The sequence below is a fragment of the Heterodontus francisci genome, chromosome 19 (assembly GCF_036365525.1).
Source record: "Heterodontus francisci isolate sHetFra1 chromosome 19, sHetFra1.hap1, whole genome shotgun sequence".
Classification (NCBI taxonomy): Eukaryota; Metazoa; Chordata; class Chondrichthyes; order Heterodontiformes; family Heterodontidae; genus Heterodontus; species Heterodontus francisci.
This window is the reverse complement of record NC_090389.1, coordinates 88,367,191-88,388,657: the sequence shown is the minus strand read 5'-3', so window position 1 is coordinate 88,388,657 and position 21,467 is coordinate 88,367,191. Positions and strand designations below refer to the sequence as shown.

The 21,467-nt window shown below is 48.4% G+C and overlaps 1 protein-coding gene across 2 annotated transcripts in view; it reads right to left on the bottom strand.

Annotated features, from left to right (window-relative positions):
- LOC137380284 (carbohydrate sulfotransferase 11-like) overlaps positions 1-11,841 on the bottom strand; it is a 113,842-nt gene extending 102,001 nt beyond the window's left edge. The window contains exon 1 of one of the 2 annotated variants that reach the window (XM_068052177.1): positions 11,641-11,841. In XM_068052177.1, the coding sequence (XP_067908278.1) occupies positions 11,641-11,734 (94 nt within the window). In that variant the 5' untranslated portion in view covers positions 11,735-11,841. The remainder of the gene's footprint in view (positions 1-11,640) is intronic. The other variant, XM_068052178.1, reaches the window with a different exon arrangement.
- Between the last annotated feature and the right edge of the window lie 9,626 nt (positions 11,842-21,467).

Here is a 21,467-nt window from a genome sequence, read left to right as displayed (position 1 = left end):
CTGCCCTTCCTTCATCAATCATCTTCGTCACTTCCTCAAAAAACACAGTCAAATTAATGAGACACGACCTCCCCTTCACAAAACCATGCTGTCTCTCGCTAATAAGTTCGTTTGCTTCCAAATGAAAGTAAATCCCGTCCCGAAGAATCCTCTCTAATAATCTCCCTACCACTGACGTAAGGCTCACCGGCCTATAATTTCCTGGATTATCCTTGCTACCCTTCTTAAACAAAGGCACAACATTGGCTATTCTCCAGTCCTCTGGGACCTCACCTGTAGCCAATGAGGATGCAAAGATTTCTGTCACGGCCCCAGCAATTTCTTCCCTCGCCTCCCTCAGTATTCTGGGGTAGATCCCATCAGGCCCTGGGGACTTATCTACCTTAATGCTTTGCACTTGAAAGGGAAAAAATTGCACAACTGTGGGGCAGGGAAGAGGGACTAATTGGATAACTCAGAGCTAGCACAGGCAGGATAGGCTGAATGGCCTGCTTCTGTGCTGTATGATTGTGTGTGACATACTCACTTAGAGCAGCCTCTTGGTTTTCAAACGTCTTCTTTTGTAGCTTTATTCAAATCTCACATCTGCTTCCAACAAATAATCTAGGCTGACAACCCGAGTGCAATAATAAGCTTGAATCTGTAAATCCTTAACAGTGGGATCAAACAGACACGAGTGGAGAAACGGAAATCACTCTGAAGTCACTGTTTACTCCCACTTGCACGAGAACAGGGGGAGTACTGGCCAGAACACCAGGAGAACTCCTTTAAATAAGTGGGAACAGGTAACTGAGTTGGATGATCAGCCATGATCATAATGAATGGTGGAGCAGGCTCGAAGGGGCAAATGGCCGACTCCTGCTCCTATTTTCTATGTTTCTATGTTTAACTCCGTGGGATCTTTAACATCGACCTGGTCAGACAGACAAGCATGGCCTTGAATTAACACCTCATCTAATAACAGTGCTGTCCAGTGCGGCAGAGAGTCAGCCTGGAGTATATGCCACACCAAGTGGGCCAAGGGGTCATTCACAGATTTATACTGCACAGAAGCAGGCCATTCGGCCCATCGTGCCTGTGCTGGCTCTTTGAAAGAGCTATCCAATTAGTCCCACCTCCCCTGCTCTCTCCCCATATTCCTGTAAACTCTGTCCCTTCAAGTATTTATTCAATTCCCTTTTGAAAATTACTATTGAATCTGCTTCCACTGCCCTTTCAGGCAGCGCGTTCCAGATCACAACAACTCACTGTGTAAAAAACAAATCTCCTCGTCTCGCCCTCTGGTTCTTTTGCGAATTATTTTAAATCTGTGTCCTCTGGTTACCGACCCTCCTGCCACTGGAAACAGTTTCTCCTCCTTTACACGAACAAAATCCCTCATGATTTTGAACATCTCTATTAAATCTTCTCTTAACTTTCTCTGCTCTAAGGAGCACAATCGCAGCTTCCCCAGTCTCTCCACAAAACTGAGGTCCCTCATTCCAGATAGCGTTCTAGTATATTTTTAGTGCACCCTCACTAAGGCTTTGACATCCTTAGATAAAGACCTGTTCCATAAACAGCTAATAGACATATCGCAGGAACACATCTTCCATCACCTTCAGGGTGACAGTTTCTTACCTTGTCCTTGTGAGAGGGAGTTACCTGACCCCTGCAAGGTCACATGCATTGGCCAAGGGCAGGACCAGGCTCAGTGATGCTGCTTTGCCTCGACAGTTGAATAATCTGCCTTCAGGAGGAAAGTGGGAACTCGGGCAACTCTCACCCAATGCAGCCAAGAGCCACACTTGATTCAACACAATTAAACCTGGACTCTCTGTCACAATGAGGAGTCAAATTATAGAACTTTTATTTTAATTTATTCTCAGTATTTGGGTGAGCCTGGCCAGACTGCAGTCATTGCCCATCCCCTGGCTGCCTTGAGCAGTGTAATTAAAGAGAGAATTTGCATTTCTATAACGCCTTTAACAACCTCTGGCCATTCCAAGTGCCTCAGTCCCACAAACAGAAATGGAATAAATGGCCAGAACAACTGTGTCTTATTAAAATTAGAACATTACAGCGCAGTACAGGCCCTTCGGCCCTCGATGTTGCGCCGACCTGTGAAACCATCTGACCTAAACTATTCCATTTTCATCCATATGTCTATCCAATGACCACTTAAATGCCCTTAAAGTTGGCGAGTCTACTACTGTTGCAGGCAGGGCGTTCCACGCCCCTACTACTCTCTGCGTAAAGAAACTACCTCTGACATCTGTCCTATATCTTTCACCCCTCATCTTAAAGCAATGTCCCCTCGTGTTTGCCATCATCATCCGAGGAAAAAGACTCTCACTATCCACCCTATCTAACCCTCTGATTATCTTATATGTCTCTATTAAGTCACCTCTCCTCCTCCTTCTCTCCAATGAAAACAACCTCAAGTCCCTCAGCCTTTCCTCGTAAGACCTTCCCTCCATACCAGGCAACATCCTAGTAAATCTCCTCTGCACCCTTTCCAAAGCTTCCACATCCTTCCTATAATGCGGTGACCAGAACTGCACGCAATACTCAAGGTGCGGCCTCACCAGAGTTTTGTACAGCTGCATCATGACCTCGTGGCTCCGAAACTCGATCCCCCTACTAATAAAAGCTAACACACCATATGCCTTCTTAACAGCCCTATTAACCTGGGTAGCAACGTTCAGGGATTTATGTACCTGGACACCAAGATCTCTCTGCTCATCTACACTACCAAGAATCTTCCCATTAGCCCAGTACTCTGCATTGCTGTTACTCCTTCCAAAGTGAATCACCTCACACTTCTCCGCATTAAACTCCATTTGCCATCTCTCAGCCCAGCTCTGCAGCCTATCTATGTCCCTCTGTACCCTACAACACCCTTCGACACTATCCACAACTCCACCGACCTTCGTGTCATCCGCAAATTTACTAACCCACCCTTCTACACCCTCTTCCAGGTCATTTATAAAAATGACAAACAGCAGTGGCCCCAAAACAGATCCTTGCGGTACACCACTAGTAACTAAACTCCAGGATGAACATTTGCCATCAACCACCACCCTCTGTCTTCTTTCAGCTAACCAATTTCTGATCCAAAGCTCTAAATCACCTTCAACCCCATACTTCCGTATTTTCTGCAATAGCCTACCGTGGGGAACCTTATCAAACGCCTTACTGAAATCCATATACACCACATCCACGGCTTTACCCTCATCCACCTGTTTGGTCACCTTCTCGAAAAACTCAATAAGGTTTGTGAGGCACGACCTACCTTTCACAAAACCGTGCTGACTATCGCAAATGAACTTATTCTTTTCAAGATGATTATAAATCCTATCTCTTATAACCTTTTCCAACATTTTACCCACAACCGAAGTAAGGCTCACAGGTCTATAATTACCAGGGCTGTCTCTACTCCCCTTCTTGAACAAGGGGACAACATTTGCTATCCTCCAGTCTTCCGGCACTACTCCTGTCGACAATGACGACATAAAGATCAACAACAACGGCTCTGCAATCTCCTCCCTGGCTTCCCAGAGAATCCTAGGATAAATCCCATCTGGCCCAGGGGACTTATCTATTTTCACTCTTTCCAAAATTGCTAACACCTCCTCCTTGTGAATCTCAATCCCATCTAGCCTAGTAGGCTGTATCTCAGTAATCTCCTCGACAACATTTTCTTTCTCTACTGTAAATACTGACGAAAAATATTCATTTAACGCTTCCCCTATCTCCTCTGATTCCGCACACAACTTCCCACTACTATCCTTGATTGGCCCTGTTCTAACTCTTATCATTCTTTTATTCCTGATATACCTATAGAAAGCCTTAGGGTTTTCTTTGATCCAATCCGCCAATGACTTCTCGTGTCCTCTCCTTGCTCTTCTTAGCCCTCCCTTTAGATCCTTCCTGGCTAGCTTGTAACTCTCAAGCGCCCTAACTGAGCCTTCACGTCTCATCCTAACATAAGCCGCCCTCTTCCTCTTGACAAGCGCTTCAACTTCTTGAGTAAACCACGGCTCCCTCGCTCGACAACTTCCTCCCTGCCTGACAGGTACATACTTATCAAGGACACGCATTAGCTGCTCCTTGAATAAGCTCCACATTTCGTTTGTGCCCATCCCCTGCAGTTTCCTTCCCCATCCTACACATCCTAAATCTTGCCTAATCGCGTCATAATTTCCTTTCCCCCAGCTATAATTCTTGCCCTGCGGTATATACCTGTCCCTGCCCATCGCTAAGGTAAACCTAACCAAATTGTGATCACTATCGCCAAAGTGCTCATCTACATCTAAATCGAACACCTGGCCGGGTTCATTACCCAGTACCAAATCCAATGTGGCATCGCCCCTGGTTGGCCTGTCCACATACTGTGTCAGAAAACCCGCCTGCACACACTGGACAAAAACAGACCCATCTAAAGTACTCGAACTATAGTATTTCCAGTCAATATTTGGAAAGTTAAAGTCCCCCATAACAACTACCCTGTTACTCTCGCTCCTGTCGAGAATCATCTTCGCTATCCTTTCCTCTACATCTCTGGAACTATTTGGAGGTCTATAGAAAACTCCCAACAGGGTGACCTCTCCTCTCCTGTTTCTAACCTCGGCCCATACTACCTCAGTAGACGAGTCCTCAAACGTCCTTTCTGCCGCTGTAATACATTCCTTGATTAACAATGCCACACCCGCCCCTCTTTTACCATCTTCTCTGTTCTTACTAAAACATCTAAATCCCGGAACTTGCAACATCCATTCCTGCCCCTGCTCTACCCATGTCTCTGAAATGGCCACAACATCAGGATCCCAGGTACCAACCCATGCTGCAAGCTCACCCACCTTATTCCGGATGCTCCTGGCGTTGAAGTAGACACACTTTAAACCAAGTTCTTGCTTGCCAGTGCCCTCTTGCGTCCCTGTAACCTTATCCCTGACCTCACTACTCTCAACAGCCTGTACACTGGAACTACAATTTAGGTTCCCATTCCCCTGCTGATTTAGTTTAAACCCCCCCGAAGAGCACTAACAAATCTCCCCCCCAGGATATTGGTACCCCTCTGGTTCAGGTGAAGACCATCCTGTTTGTAGAGGTCCCACCTACCCCAGAAAGAGCCCCAATTATCCAGGAAACCAAAACCCTCCCTCCTACACCATCCCTGCAGCCACGTGTTCAACTCCTCTCTCTCCCTATTCCTCTCTTCGCTAGCACGTGGCACGGGCAACAACCCAGAGATAACAACTCTGGTTGTTCTCGCTCTAAGCTTCCACCCTAGCTCCCTGAATTTCTGCCTTAAATTTCCATCTCTCTTCCTACCTATGTCGTTGGTGCCTATGTGGACCACGACTTGGGGGTGCTCCCCCTCCCTGTTAAGGATCCCAAAAACACGATCAGAGACATCACGTACCCTGGCACCTGGGAGGCAACACACCAACCGTGAGTCTCTCTCGTTCCCACAGAACCTCCTATCTGTTCCCCTAACTATGGAGTCCCCAATGACTAATGCTCTGCTCCTCTTCCCCTTTCCCTTCTGAGCAACAGGGACAGACTCTGTGCCAGAGACCTGCACCCCACTGCTTACCCCTGGTAAGGCGTCCCCCTCAACAGTATCCAAAACGGTATACCTGTTGTTGAGGGAAACGGCCACAGGGGATCCCTGCACTGCCTGCTGGCTCCTTTTCCTTCCCCTGACGGTAACCCATCTACCTACTTCTTTTACCTGAGGTGTGACTGCCTCCCTATAACTCCTGTCAATAATCCCCTCCGCCTCCCGAATGATCCGAAGTTCATCCAGCTCCAGCTCCAGTTCCCTAACGCGGTCTGCGAGGAGCTGGAGTTGGGTGCACTTCCCGCAGATGCAGTCAGCAGGGACACTCTTGGCGACCCCTACCTCCCACATTCTGCAGGAGGAACATACAACTGCCTTTACCTCCATTCCCACTATTCTAGATTCCCAATAAATCTACTGAAAAACCAAACGAAAAAAAAAAGTCAAAACTTGTTCGCTTAGCAATCCGACGGACTGAACTTTTTAAATAAAAAGCTTACCTTATCAACACACCAGAGTCCTTTTTTTTTTGGTTAGAGGAGGAGGGTGGGTGGGAGACACTACACGTGTACTGTCTCGGGTACTGCCACTGCCCAAATAAATAGTTTTCCCTTACCCAGCAGTCCCCTGGTCCTCCGAAACAAAAGGGGATTAACGTAACTTATTGATGGCAGCTGAGGGATACACGTTGGTCAGGACAGCAAGGGGAACTCCTCTGCTCTTCTTCACAACAGCAGCAATGAGATCTTTTACATCCACCAGAGATAGCACCTCCAACAGTGCAGCACGCCCTCAGTACTGCCCCTCGGACAGTGCAGCACGCCCTCAGTACTGCCCCTCGGACAGTGCAGCACGCCCTCAGTACTGCCCCTCGGACAGTGCAGCACGCCCTCAGTACTGCCCCTCGGACAGTGCAGCACGCCCTCAGTACTGCCCCTCGGACAGTGCAGCACGCCCTCAGTACTGCCCCTCGGACAGTGCAGCACGCCCTCAGTACTGCCCCTCGGACAGTGCAGCACGCCCTCAGTACTGCCCCTCGGACAGTGCAGCACGCCCTCAGTACTGCCCCTCGGACAGTGCAGCACGCCCTCAGTACTGCCCCTCGGACAGTGCAGCACGCCCTCAGTACTGCCCCTCGGACAGTGCAGCACGCCCTCAGTACTGCCCCTCGGACAGTGCAGCACGCCCTCAGTACTGCCCCTCGGACAGTGCAGCACGCCCTCAGTACTGCCCCTCGGACAGTGCAGCACGCCCTCAGTACTGCCCCTCGGACAGTGCAGCACGCCCTCAGTACTGCCCCTCGGACAGTGCAGCACGCCCTCAGTACTGCCCCTCGGACAGTGCAGCACGCCCTCAGTACTGCCCCTCGGACAGTGCAGCACGCCCTCAGTACTGCCCCTCGGACAGTGCAGCACGCCCTCAGTACTGCCCCTCGGACAGTGCAGCACGCCCTCAGTACTGCCCCTCGGACAGTGCAGCACGCCCTCAGTACTGCCCCTCGGACAGTGCAGCACGCCCTCAGTACTGCCCCTCGGACAGTGCAGCACGCCCTCAGTACTGCCCCTCGGACAGTGCAGCACGCCCTCAGTACTGCCCCTCGGACAGTGCAGCACGCCCTCAGTACTGCCCCTCGGACAGTGCAGCACGCCCTCAGTACTGCCCCTCGGACAGTGCAGCACGCCCTCAGTACTGCCCCTCGGACAGTGCAGCACGCCCTCAGTACTGCCCCTCGGACAGTGCAGCACGCCCTCAGTACTGCCCCTCGGACAGTGCAGCACGCCCTCAGTACTGCCCCTCGGACAGTGCAGCACGCCCTCAGTACTGCCCCTCGGACAGTGCAGCACGCCCTCAGTACTGCCCCTCGGACAGTGCAGCACGCCCTCAGTACTGCCCCTCGGACAGTGCAGCACGCCCTCAGTACTGCCCCTCGGACAGTGCAGCACGCCCTCAGTACTGCCCCTCGGACAGTGCAGCACGCCCTCAGTACTGCCCCTCGGACAGTGCAGCACGCCCTCAGTACTGCCCCTCGGACAGTGCAGCACGCCCTCAGTACTGCCCCTCGGACAGTGCAGCACGCCCTCAGTACTGCCCCTCGGACAGTGCAGCACGCCCTCAGTACTGCCCCTCGGACAGTGCAGCACGCCCTCAGTACTGCCCCTCGGACAGTGCAGCACGCCCTCAGTACTGCCCCTCGGACAGTGCAGCACGCCCTCAGTACTGCCCCTCGGACAGTGCAGCACGCCCTCAGTACTGCCCCTCGGACAGTGCAGCACGCCCTCAGTACTGCCCCTCGGACAGTGCAGCACGCCCTCAGTACTGCCCCTCGGACAGTGCAGCACGCCCTCAGTACTGCCCCTCGGACAGTGCAGCACGCCCTCAGTACTGCCCCTCGGACAGTGCAGCACGCCCTCAGTACTGCCCCTCGGACAGTGCAGCACGCCCTCAGTACTGCCCCTCGGACAGTGCAGCACGCCCTCAGTACTGCCCCTCGGACAGTGCAGCACGCCCTCAGTACTGCCCCTCGGACAGTGCAGCACGCCCTCAGTACTGCCCCTCGGACAGTGCAGCACGCCCTCAGTACTGCCCCTCGGACAGTGCAGCACGCCCTCAGTACTGCCCCTCGGACAGTGCAGCACGCCCTCAGTACTGCCCCTCGGACAGTGCAGCACGCCCTCAGTACTGCCCCTCGGACAGTGCAGCACGCCCTCAGTACTGCCCCTCGGACAGTGCAGCACGCCCTCAGTACTGCCCCTCGGACAGTGCAGCACGCCCTCAGTACTGCCCCTCGGACAGTGCAGCACGCCCTCAGTACTGCCCCTCGGACAGTGCAGCACGCCCTCAGTACTGCCCCTCGGACAGTGCAGCACGCCCTCAGTACTGCCCCTCGGACAGTGCAGCACGCCCTCAGTACTGCCCCTCGGACAGTGCAGCACGCCCTCAGTACTGCCCCTCGGACAGTGCAGCACGCCCTCAGTACTGCCCCTCGGACAGTGCAGCACGCCCTCAGTACTGCCCCTCGGACAGTGCAGCACGCCCTCAGTACTGCCCCTCGGACAGTGCAGCACGCCCTCAGTACTGCCCCTCGGACAGTGCAGCACGCCCTCAGTACTGCCCCTCGGACAGTGCAGCACGCCCTCAGTACTGCCCCTCGGACAGTGCAGCACGCCCTCAGTACTGCCCCTCGGACAGTGCAGCACGCCCTCAGTACTGCCCCTCGGACAGTGCAGCACGCCCTCAGTACTGCCCCTCGGACAGTGCAGCACGCCCTCAGTACTGCCCCTCGGACAGTGCAGCACGCCCTCAGTACTGCCCCTCGGACAGTGCAGCACACCCTCAGTACTGCCCCAAAACAATGAGAGCAAATCACTGCACAGGGTTAGCCCAGTCAGCCTAAATATAGGTTCCATTTTACAAGAGTCCCCACATCATCCATCTGAGAAACTCCCTTGTGCCAGGAACAGATGCAATTTTTACTCCGACAGTGTGTGCACACCCGTAGTGCTTTCCTTCCTGAGGGAAAACGACAAATTGCCTTTATATAGCACCTTTAACATAACATAATGTCCCAGCCTGCTTCACAGGAACATTAGCAAACAAAATTTGACACTGAACCACATGAGGAGATATTATGACAGGTGACCAAAAGCTTGGATGATCAGCCATGATGGTATTGAATGGCGGGGCAGGCTCAATGGGCTGAATGGCCTACTCCTGTTCCTATGTTCAAAGAGGTAGGTTTTAAGGAGCATCTTAAAAGGAGGAGAGTAAGGTAGAGAGGTTTAGGGAGGGAATTCCAGAGCTTGAGGCCCAGACAGCTGAAGGCACGGCCACCAATGACAGAGCGATTAAATTCGGGGGATGCTCATGAGGCCAGAATTAGAGGAGCAGAGAGATCTCAGAGGGTTATGGGGGTTGAGCAGGTTACAGAGATCAGGAGGGTACGAGGCCATGGAGAGATTTGAAAAGAAATTTGAACCAGTTAAAAAATAAATCCTGACCACTGTGCGGATGTTCCACAAGTGGCATTAGCAATTTGTAACTTACGCGAGCCACACGTGTGCAACGGATGCAGAGACTGAAACACACTCAGAGTCACACTCATAGCAACTAATCAGACTTACAGATATCACGTGCACAGATCCCTACCCTTGTGAAGTGGTAAAAACAAAACTCGGTCAATCCACATGAACGAGACACACAGAGTCCCTCCCGCTGGCTCCCTGTTGCTACAGCGACAACGTGTCTGTCGCTGTACAAGCTTTCCGATGCCCACAACAGTGGCTCAGCTAAAATCCACACGCTGCTGCTACATTTCGGTTCTGATGAAAGGTCACAACCTAAGACGTTAACCCTAACCTTACTCTCTTCACAGCTGCTCTGTGACCTGCGGAGTGTTTCCAGCATTCTGCTGTTTTTGTTTCAGGATTCCAGTGTTTGATTTCTGCTATGTTTTATACACTGGACATACTTGCTTCAAAATTATTGAAACTCTTAGGTGCAAACCTTGGCACAGTGGCTAGCACTCTCACTGGCCTTAGAGCGAGCAAGTCCTGGGTTCAAGCCCCAATCCAGAGAATTGAGCCCGTAATCCAGGCTGACACTCCCAGTGCAGTACGGAAGGAGTGCTGTACTGTCAGAGATGCTGTCTTTCAGATGAGACGTTAAACCAAGGCCCCCGTCTCCCTCTCAGGTGGATGTAAAACATCCCCCGGCCTCTATTCCAAAGAACAGCAGGGCAGCTTTCCCTGGGGTCAATATTTATCAACCAACCGCACTAAAAGCAGATGATTTGATCACTATCACAAAGCAGTCGTGACGGGAATATAGGAGGTATGATCAGTGAGTTCGCAGATGACACGAGAATTGGTGGTGTCATAAATAGTGAGGAGGAAAGCCTTCGATTACAGGATGATATAGATGGGCTGGTAAGATGGGCGGAGCAGTGGCAAATGGAATTTAATCCTGAGAAGTGTGAGGTGATGCATTTTGGGAGGACTAACAAGGCAAGGGAATATACAATGGATGGTAGGACCCTCGGAAGTACAGAAGGTCAGAGGGACCTTGGTGTACTTGTCCATAGATCACTGAAGGCAGCAGCACAGGTAGATAAGGTGGTTAGGAAGGCATATGGGATACTTGCCTTTATTAGCCCAGGCATAGAATATAAGAACAGGGAGGTTATGATGGAGCTGTATAAAATGCTAGTTAGGCCACAGCTGGAGTACTGTGTACAGTTCTGGGCACCACACTATAGGAAGGATGTGATTGCACTGGAGAGGGTGCAGAGGAGATTCACCAGGATGTTGCCTGGGCTGGAGCATTTCTGCTGTGAGGAGAGACTGGATAGGCTAGGGTTGTTTTCCTTAGAGTAGAGAAGGCTGAGGGGGGACCTGATTGAGGTATACAAAATTATGAGGGGCATTGATAGGAAGAAACTTTTTCCCTTAGTGGAGGGGTCAATAACCAGGGGGCATAGATTTAAGGTAAAGGGCAGGAGGTTTAGAGGGGATTTGAGGAGAAAAAAAATTCACCCAGAGGGTGGTTGGAATCTGGAACACTCTGCCTGAAGGGGTGGTAGAGGCAGGAACCCTCAAAACATTTAAGCATCGAGATGAGCACTTGAAACGCCATAGCACACAAGGCTACAGGCCAAGTGTTGGAAAATTGGATTAGAATAGACAGGTGCTTGATGGCCGGCACAGACACGATGGACCGAAGGGCCTGTTTCTGTGCTGTATAACTCTATGACTGCGGCGTTTCCTACATTACAACAGTGACTAAACTTCAAAAAGTACTTCATTGGTTGTAAAGCTCTTCGGAACGTCCTGAGCTCCTGAAAGGCGCTATAGAAACGCAAGTGTTTCTTTAAAGAATTGGGGTCAGCAAAAGAAACTACCAACGTGTCAAACAGTTGTCAATCGATGACAGACAACTTCAACCTGTAACTTTCTGATTAGGGACATTTCCCTGTGATGTTTTTTGTGGGAGGGGGCATTAACAGCTGATCAGAGTACCCCCGCCCCCAACTAACCCCCAGTCAATTTCCAAATGTGTCAGGGTTGTAATCTAGTCAATTTCACCCGCTACATTACCTGGGCTGAAACCGCCTTGGAAGTAAAGGAGCACCAACAGGAAGGATCCGAAGCAAGTCAGGGCTACAATCCGGACCAGCCTGGTCCTCCTCATCCCTTCGACTACAGCTTGAATCCACCAAGCTCGCAACCCGGGAGCTCCTGCAATCGGGGAGGGGAGGATCGGGAGTGTCCCGGCTCCCAGCTCCTCACCCCCCTGGGCTCTGATACCGTGTGCCACAATGTAACGCTGCTGAATGTAACAGGTTCTCCAGGAAGCCACCACCGCCCGGGACAGGGAGGGCAAGAAACTTCAGCAACTCTTTCTCAAAGTTTTTTTCCAAATAACTTTTTACGGAATGGCCTGAACGCTGAATAATTGTTAGAATTATTCTGTCTGTATGGGATTTGTTTGGAAAGACGGGTTGAGAATTATGAAGTTTGTCCCCCCTGCAGGCACACCCCCCCCCCCTTCACTGGTCTGTTCATTCCGCTACCGTATTGTTTCTAATACGCGGAACTGAGCCATTGGGAAGCAGGAATTGTCCAGTTTCATTCAGTTTAGTGTATTCCCAATTCTCACCTCTCCCGAAAGAGCTGACACTTGCTCTGCCCCCAGGTTCAATGGAAGGATATACCGAGAGATTTAAAGGACATAAGGAGACCATTCGTCCCATTGTGTCTGTGCTGGCCCTTTGCCAGGGAATTAATTTGGCGCCTTTCACAACCTCAAACTTCCCAAAGCTTTTTTTGTCACTGGAATAATTTCCCGCGAAAGATGTTTGCTGCAGAATAACTAAGGGCTTGAGTGTCGTTGAACAATCCGATTCCTGTGCTCTGGGAAGGAGGGTGGGGGTTACATTAAGGAGGTCTCAATCCTCTGCCCAGCCTGGGTAAGTGGCAGTGTGTAGGTATTCACTATCACAGTGAGTGCTGCTCTAACAGCAGCTCCGAACCTCAAGCCCACAATGAGAAGCATTGAGTCTTTTATCCCGAATCCCTGAGAGCATGGACTCTGTGACCTGATTTTGGCGTTTATCTTCGACTTCACAGCCGAGGTGAGATTGAGGTATGTGGAGGTAGGTTAGGAGATGAGGTGGAGGGATATGGCGAGATGGGGTTGGGGGATATGGGGGGGGGGGGGTGATGTAGCGAAATGGGGTTTGGGGATATGGGGAAAGGTGGGGAGATGGGGTTGGGGGATATGGGCATGGTGATAATCATGGGGGGGGGTTTAACCTACATATAGATTAGAAAAATCAGATGGGCAAAGTTGGCCAAGATGTTCATAGAATGTTTTCGGGATAGTTTCTTAGAACAGCACATTCTGGAGCCAACCAGAGAGCAGGTTAAATTAGACCTGGTATTGTGCAACGAGATAGGATTAATTAATGACCTCATAGTGAAGACGCCCCTGGGCAGCAGTGATCATAATATGATTGAATTTCACATTCAGTTTCAGAGAGAGAAGAGTGGGTCCAAGACTAGTATTTTAAACTTAAATAAGGGCAATTATGAGGGCGTGAAAGTAGAGCTAGCTAAAATGAACTGGCAAATTAGGTTAAGGGGTAGGTCAATAGAGATGCAGTGGCAGACATTTAAGGGGATATTTCAGAATACACAAAATAGATACATTCCAACGAAAAAGAAAAATTCCACGGGTGGGACCCACCATCCGTGGTTAACAAAAACAGTTAAAGATAGTATCAAACTTAAAGAAAAAGCATATAATTGTGCAAAGATGGGAGGCAGGTCAGAAGATTGGACAGAATATAAAAAATGCAAAGAATGACTAAAAGATTAATAAGGAGGGAAAATTAGAGTACGAGAGAAAGCTAGCTAGAAATATAAAGACAGATAGTAAGAGTTTCTATAGATAATTTAAAAAGAAAAGCGTTAACAAAGTGGTCATCTAGCAAGCGAGTCTGGGGAAGTGATAAGGGAAAATAAGGAGATGGCAGATGAACTGAACAGGTATTTTGCTTCGGTCTTCACTATAGAAGATACAAGGAACATCCCAGAAATAGCTGTAAATCAGGAAATGGAAGGGAGGGCGGAACTCAAGAAAATTACAATCACCAGGGAAACAGTGGAACATAGGAAGATAGGAACAGGAGTAGGCCATTCAGCCCCTCGAGCCTGTCCCGCCATTCAATGAGATCATGGCTGATCCACAGCCTAACTCCATATACCTGCTTTCGGCCCATATCCCTTAATATCTTTGCTTAACAAAAATCTATCTATCTCAGATTTAAAATTAACAACTGTTCTAGCTAAATTGTGTGCTGATCAAATTGTTGGAGTTGCGGGCTGACAAGTCCCCAGGTCCTGATGGACTTCATCCTAGGGTCTTAAAAGAAGTGGCCAGTGAGATAGTTGATGTGTTGGTTTTAATTTTCCAAAATTCTCTAGATTCGGAGAAGGTTCCATTAGATTGGAAAATTGTGAATGTAACTTCTTTATTCAAAAAGGGAGGGAGACAGAAAGCAGGAAACTACAGGCCAGTTAGCTTAACATCTGTCTTAGGAAAAATGTTAGAAGCTATTATAAAAGACGTTATAGCAGGGTGCTTAGAAAAATTCAAGGTAATCAGGCAGAGTCAACATGGTTTTGTGAAAGGGAAATGGTGAGGGATGCAGAGGGATCTGGGTGTTCTGGTGCATGAATCGCAAAAGGTTAGTATGCAGGTACAGCACGTAATTAGGAAAGTGAATAGAATGTTATTGTTTATCGCGAGGGAAATTGAATACAAAAGTAGGGAGGTTATGCTTCAGTTATATAGGGTATTGGTGAGACAACATCTGGAGTATTGTGTACAGTATTGGTCTCCTTATTTAAGGAAGGATGTAAATGCATTGGAAGCAGTTCAGAGAAGGTTTACTAGACTAATACCTGGAATGGGCGGGTTGTCTTATGAGGAAAGGTTGGACAGGCTAGGTTTGTATCCACTGGAGTTTAGAAGAGTAAGAGGTGACTTGATTGAAACATATAAGATCCTGAGGGGTCTTGACAGGGTGGATGTGGAAAGGATGTTTCCCCTTGTGGGAGAATCTAGAACTAGGGGTCACATTTAAAAATAAGGGATCATCCATTTAAGACAGAGATGGGGAGAAAATTCTCTCTCTCAGAGGGTTGTGAGTCTTTGGAACTCTCTCCCTCAACAGGCAGTGGAAGCAGAGTCTCTAAATATTTTTTAAGGCAGTGGTAGATAGATTCTTGATAAGCAAGGGGGTGAAAGGCTATCGGGGGTAGGCGGGAATATGGAGTTGAGGTTACAATCAGATCAGCCATGATCTTATTGAATGGCGGAGCAGACTCGAGGGGCCGAGTGGCCTACTCCTGTTCCTAGTTCGTATGTTCTCATGTTCGTATGAAATGGGGTTGGGGGATGTGGGGAGATGGAGTTTGGGGATATGGCAGGAATGTAATAAGATGGGTTTGGGGGATATGGGGGTGGGGGGGGGGGGTAAGTTAGGGAGATGTGTTTAGCTGAATATAGCCTGTAACATCCACCCAAACCAAGCTGTGAATTAACATTTAATCTAAAGGACGGCACCTCCAGTAAAGCCTCCAAACTCGTGACCTCAACACCTCGAAGGACAAGGGCAGCAGATACATGGGAACACCACCACATCCAAGTTCCCCTCCAAGCCACACACCATCCTGACTTGGAACTATATCGCCATTCCTTCACTGTCGCTGGGTCAAAATCCTGGAATTCCCTCCCTAACAACACTGTGGATGTACCCACACCAGATCACTGCAGCGGTTCAAGAAGACAGCTCACCACCACCTTCTCAAGGGTAATTAGGGATGGGCAATAAACGTTGGCCTGGCCAGTGATACCCTCATCCCAGAATGAAATGGAGCACTTCCTCAGTATTGCACAGGGGTGTCTAGATCCCATCAGGCCCTGGGGACTTATCTACCTTAATGCTTTGCAAGACGCCCAACACCTCCTCCTTTTTGATAACGACATGACCCAGACTATCTACACTCCCTTCCCTAGACTTATCATCCACCAAGACCTTCTCTTTGGTGAATACTGATGCAAAGTACTCATTTAGTACCTCGCCCATTTCCTCTGGCTCGACACATAGATTCCCTCCTCTGTCCTTGAGTGAGCCAACCCTTTCCCTGGTTACCCTCTTGCTCTTTATATACGTATAGAAAGCCTTGGGATTCTCCTTAATCCTGTTTGCCAATGACTTTTCATGACCCCTTTTAGCCCTCCTGACTCCTTGCTTAAGTTCCTTCCTACTGTCTTTATATTCCTCAAGGGCTTCCTCTGTTCCCAGCCTTCCAGCCCTTACGAATGCTTCCTTTTTCTTTTTGACTAGGCTCACAATATCCCGCGTTATCCAAGGTTCCCGAAACTTGCCAATATATCCAAATTTGCTGATGATGCAAAGTTAGGCGGCATTGTAGACAGTCTAGATCATAGCATAAAATTGCAAAGAGATATTGACAGACTAGGTGAGTGGGCAAAACTGTGGCAGATGGATTTCAATGTGGGCAAGTGTGAGGTTATCCATTTTGGACCAAAAAAGTTTTGGACCAAAAAAGGATAGAGCAGGGTACTTTCTAAATGGGAAGAGGTTAAGTACAGTGGATGTCCAAAGAGAGTTGGGGGTTCAGGTGCATAGATCTTTAAAATGCCACGAGCAAGTGCAGAAAATAATCAAAAAGGCTAATGGAATGCTAGCCTTTATATCTAGAGGATTGGAGTATAAAGACACAGAGGTTATGCTGCAGCTGTACAAAACCCTGGTTAGACCCCACTTGGAGTATTGTGAGCAGTCCTGGGCACCACACCTTAAGAAGGATATATTGGCCTTGGAGGGAGTGCAACATAGGTTTACAAGAATGATACCTGGACTACAGGGGTTAAGTTACGAGGCGGGATTACACAAATTAGGCCTGTTTTTGCTAGAATTTAGAAGGTTAAGGGGTGATCTGATTGAAGTCTTCGAGATATTAACAGGAAAAGACAGGCTAGATAAAGATAAACTATTTCCACTGGTTGGAGATTCTAAAACTAGGGGGCATAGTCTAAAAATTAGAACCAGACCGTTCAGGAGAGATGTTAGGAAGCACTTCGTCACGCAAAGGGTGGTAGAGGTTTGGAACTCTCTCCCACAAACAGCAGTTGAAGCTAGAACAGTTGTTCATTTTAAATCTGAGATAGATTTTTGTTAAGCAAAGATATTAAGGGATATGGGCCAAAGGCAGGTATATGGAGTTAGGCCGCGGATCAGCCATGATCTCATTGAATGGCGGGACAGGCTCGAGGGGCTGAATGGCCTACTCTTGTTCCTATCTTCCTATGGTCCTGTATTCAATAAAGAGTTAGATATAGTTCTTAGGGCTAAAGGGATCAAGGGATACGGGGAGAAAGCAGGAACAGGGTATTGAGTTTGGATGATCAGCCATGATCATAATGAATGGTGGTGCAGGCTCGAAGGGCTGAATGGCCTACTCCTGTTTCTATTTTCTATGTTTCTATCTACATGGGTGGTCAGAGACTAAAGCGAGGGAGTGACTCTGGATAGGATTTTGTCCTTCTGGGTGTATCTGAAGAAAATAGCGGCAAAGGTCAAAACCAGAAACAACCTATTAACCAAACTTGCTGGATCTACATGGGGCACTGCTGCCACAACACTCTGAACCTCAGTACTTGCTCTATCATACTCAGTAACACAGTACTGTGCACCTGTCTGGCATAGGTCATCACACACACATCTTGTTGATACTCAATTGAGTGCAACCATGTGCGTCATAACTGGAACCCTCTGCTCAACATCCCTCCCCTGGCTTCCTGTCCTCGCAAACATCACTCCCCCAACATCCGCCGACTGATGAAAACCCACAAGCTGGTTGAAACCATCCGTGCTGCAGTCACTTACCACTCCATAATAACATGTTCAATCCACCTACTGCCCACTGTCTATCTCAGTGCCCCACATGGAGTGAGATCTACCAGGAGACATCCTTTGGACCAAGGAATGGGAAACACAGGAAGTCACTAACAAGTTCCTTGTGACAAATCCCATCTGTTGAATGGCAGGCTTTGAACTACCACGGCGAGAGTGGTCTTTGCTAAACAGGTTCAGGACAAGCCAGGGCCCTTGCACAGCCAACCTCCACCACTGGGACCTCAGTGCAAACCCCTTGTGCATTTGTGGAGAGACAGAACAATGCTGCACATTACCGAGGAGCGTCCCTGCTACAGACTAAGTGGTGGAAAAATCACATTTAACTCAATAAATGAGAAGGCTATCACTTGGCTCCAGGCATTTGCATTTGTTAAATAATAACAGTGCTTCATTGGCCATAAGCACCTTGGGACATCTTGAGGTCATGAAAGGTGTTACAGGAACAGGTTCTCCCTTGGTTTTTTTTAACGTACTGCTGGTTTGTTACAATAACCATTAACGTCAGTGTTTCAGTGACAACAGTGGAACACTTTGATATATTTCCACAGATAGCTGGCAATAAGCTTCAGATCTGTCATCAGCTGGAACAAACTACCCAGGAAGTGGCAAACATTTTCCACCCTGTTACACACAGTAAACTCAAGTTCTATCACAAGGGGACTAAAACATGGTGTTATAATTCCAAATTTAATTAAACTATTAATTATCTATTTAATGGGCCTCGGGTAGGTGCCTACTTTACATTTTGTATTCTTTACCCATTCATTGTGATCCCTGGTATGTCAGCTGTGGCTCAGTGGGTACTGCTCTTGCCTTTGAATCACAGTATTGTGGGTTCATGTCCCATCCCAGGACTAGAATACAAACATCAAGGCAGACACAGCAGTGCAGTACTGAGGGAATGCTGCACTGTCAACGGTGCTGTCTTTTGGATGAGACTTTAAACCGAGATCTCTGCCTGCTCTCTCAGGTGGACATAAAAGATACCATAGTGACTATTCCAAAGAAGAGGAGGGGAGCTCTCCTGGCCAATATTTATAGAGTGATACAGCACTGAAACAGGCCCTTCGGCCCACCAAGTCTGTGCTGACCAACAACCACCCATTTATACTAATCCTACATTAATCCCATATTCCCTTACATCCCCACCTTCCCTCAATTCTCCTACCACCTACCTACACTAGGGGCCATTTACAATGGCCAATTTACCTATCAACCTGCAAGTCTCTGGCTGTGGGAGGAAACCAGAGCACCCAGCGGAAACCTACGTGGTCACAGGGAGAACTTGCAAGCTCTGCACAGGCAGTACCCAGAACTGAACGCAGGGTCGCTGGAGCTGTGAGGCTGCGGTGCTAACCACTGTGCCACCCCTTATCCTCAATCACCATCACTAAAACAGATTATCTGGTCATTATCACATTTCTGGTTGTGGGATCTTGCTGTACTCAAATTGTCTGCTGTGTTTCCTACATTGTTACAATGACTACACTTCAAAAGTGCTTCATTGGTGTAAAGTGCTTTGTGACGTGCTGAGGCGGTGAAAGGTGCTATAGAAATGCAAATCTCTCTGTCTTTGCAGTTGAATGATGGATATCTGCACATAGATGAACACTGTTACGACCACATGGTGTGACCTGGGCAGCTCCCACTGTTCAACTGCCCACCTGACCGCAGCAAGTGTATTTGTATTAGAGTTTAGCCCCTTGGTGTTTTATTTTTCAAATAAACAGACAGTGACAGGGTTTCTTGTAGGTTTTAAAAACAGAAAGTCAATTGATTATTGATCAATACACCTTATCCCGAAATTGCCACAACCACATCCACTCACGCACTCGCTCGCACACAAGAGGCAGAGAAGGGATAAAGGAAGGTGACTGTAGTTGGGGGGGGGGGGGTTGCGGAGATTACGATAAACCTGTTGAATTCTCTTGGAAATCAAGTTCTCAATAGAATAAAAACAGAAAGTGCTGGAAGTACTTAGCAGATCTGGCAGCATCTGTGGAGAGAGAAGCAGAGTTAACGTTTCAGGTCAGTGACCTTTCAACAGAACTCAGCACTTGGTTTTTATTTCAGATTTCCAGCATCTGCAGTATTTTGCTTTCAAGTTCTCAATGGATGCAGGCCTGAGATGATTGTAGATTTCTCTCTTGATTGAAGAGGGTGGGTCACTTCTAGCTCTCACTGCTGTATAATGTAGATGTAGGATTCTGCAGCAGGGCATGTGCTTTCTGGCTTGGCTGGAACACAAGCTGTTAGGATGTTGCTTCTTGCTGTCTCTCCCTCTCGCTGGCTGTCTTTTTTTTAAGATAAAACTGTTATCTCTCATCTCCTGTTAGGTGATACTCTGGTCTCTCCCTCATGGTGATTGCACAATGGCCCAGGACGTGGCTCCTTCACAACTTCTTTGTTTCAGAAGACGACATTTGATTTTGGAATGTTTTAGGATAGGTGCAGGATGGGTTCAACTGACACCTCTTAGGTTTGAAGATTTATCCTTTGTCTTTGTCAGCCAGTTTGAATGCACAAAAGGCCAATCCCCTTTTCTTTGGTGGCCATTTTGGACCAGTGTTCACTTTTTAAAATAAAAGTTCATTTTTTTTAAAGCCAGTCAGTTTTCCAAACTCTTCCAGAGTTAGTCCATAATTGTTGTATCATCGAGCTTCCGGTGTATGTGACAACACACAATACGCACACTCAAAGCAAACACTTGTAATTTAGAAACACGACCTTAACACTGGATGGTCAACTGGTGGAGCCCCACCTGCATCCCAATGCAACTCACAGAATTGACAACCAATATCGGACTGCTACGGCCGACAGGACGGTAAGTGAAGGCAGGAGGTGGTGGTGATTGCAGGAAGTGGTGGGAGGGGAGAGTCCCGGGGAATATGCTATTGGTCATGTAACATGACCTTGTGAAACTGCAGTGTCATAACAGAAACAAAACACTTCATAGTAACAGGAGGAGGCCATTCAGCCCCTCCAGCCTGTTCCATCCATTCAGTTAGATCATTGCTGATCTACACCTGAGCTCCAATTACCCATCTTTACTCCATATTCCTTGATACCCGACCCTTACTCCAACAAAAATTGATTGATCTCCATCTTGAAAGGTCTAATTGATCCCCAGCACCCTCAGTGTATTGGGTGTCAGAGTTGGAGATTTCCACTGCCCTTTGTGTGGTAGAAGTGGGTCCTGACTGCAGAGCAAGCTTCACTGTACAAACATAGAATATAGACCATGTCTACTACCTTAATACAAGCCATTGAAACATCTAGTTTCACTGGAACTGAGTGCTACAGCAGGATGGTCACATCTGGCTTTCATGCCTGGGACATGGGTACAATTTCAAGCCCAGGCTGAAGGAATGAAAGGTCAGTCTGCAGGCTGTAAGGTTCCCTTGTGAAATGAGTTTAGCCATCTCACCCCACTTCACAGTGGTTTTGGCACTTGACCCTAACTGGCACAATTACTCAGTTAAGCCAAGGGAAGACTGGTGCGGGAAATAGAAAAGAAATCATGGTGTGGTGTAATAATGAAGAATTCAGGCTGGAACAGTGTAGCTCAGGGTTGTCCAACATACCACCTGTGGGCCAGGATCCGGCCTGCCAAAGGTTTCCATTCGGCCTATGGATATATTTCAGAGAAGAGAAATTTTCCATTGTCTTCTTTCAGACAAGTTTTTTTTTTAAATCGCAAGTCAATTTCATAGCTGACAGGTGCTGACTTCGGGACTTTTTAAAAAACCCATTGGAAAACCTCGAATCTGTCCGAAGATGGGAAACGGCTGTTCCCGCTCTCAACACCCGTCAGCTGTGAAACTGACATGCAATTTTTTTTTTTTTTAAATAACTGACCAACTACAAAACTGCTGTGCTGAGTGTTCCCGCTCCCTGCAATTGTCAGAGCGA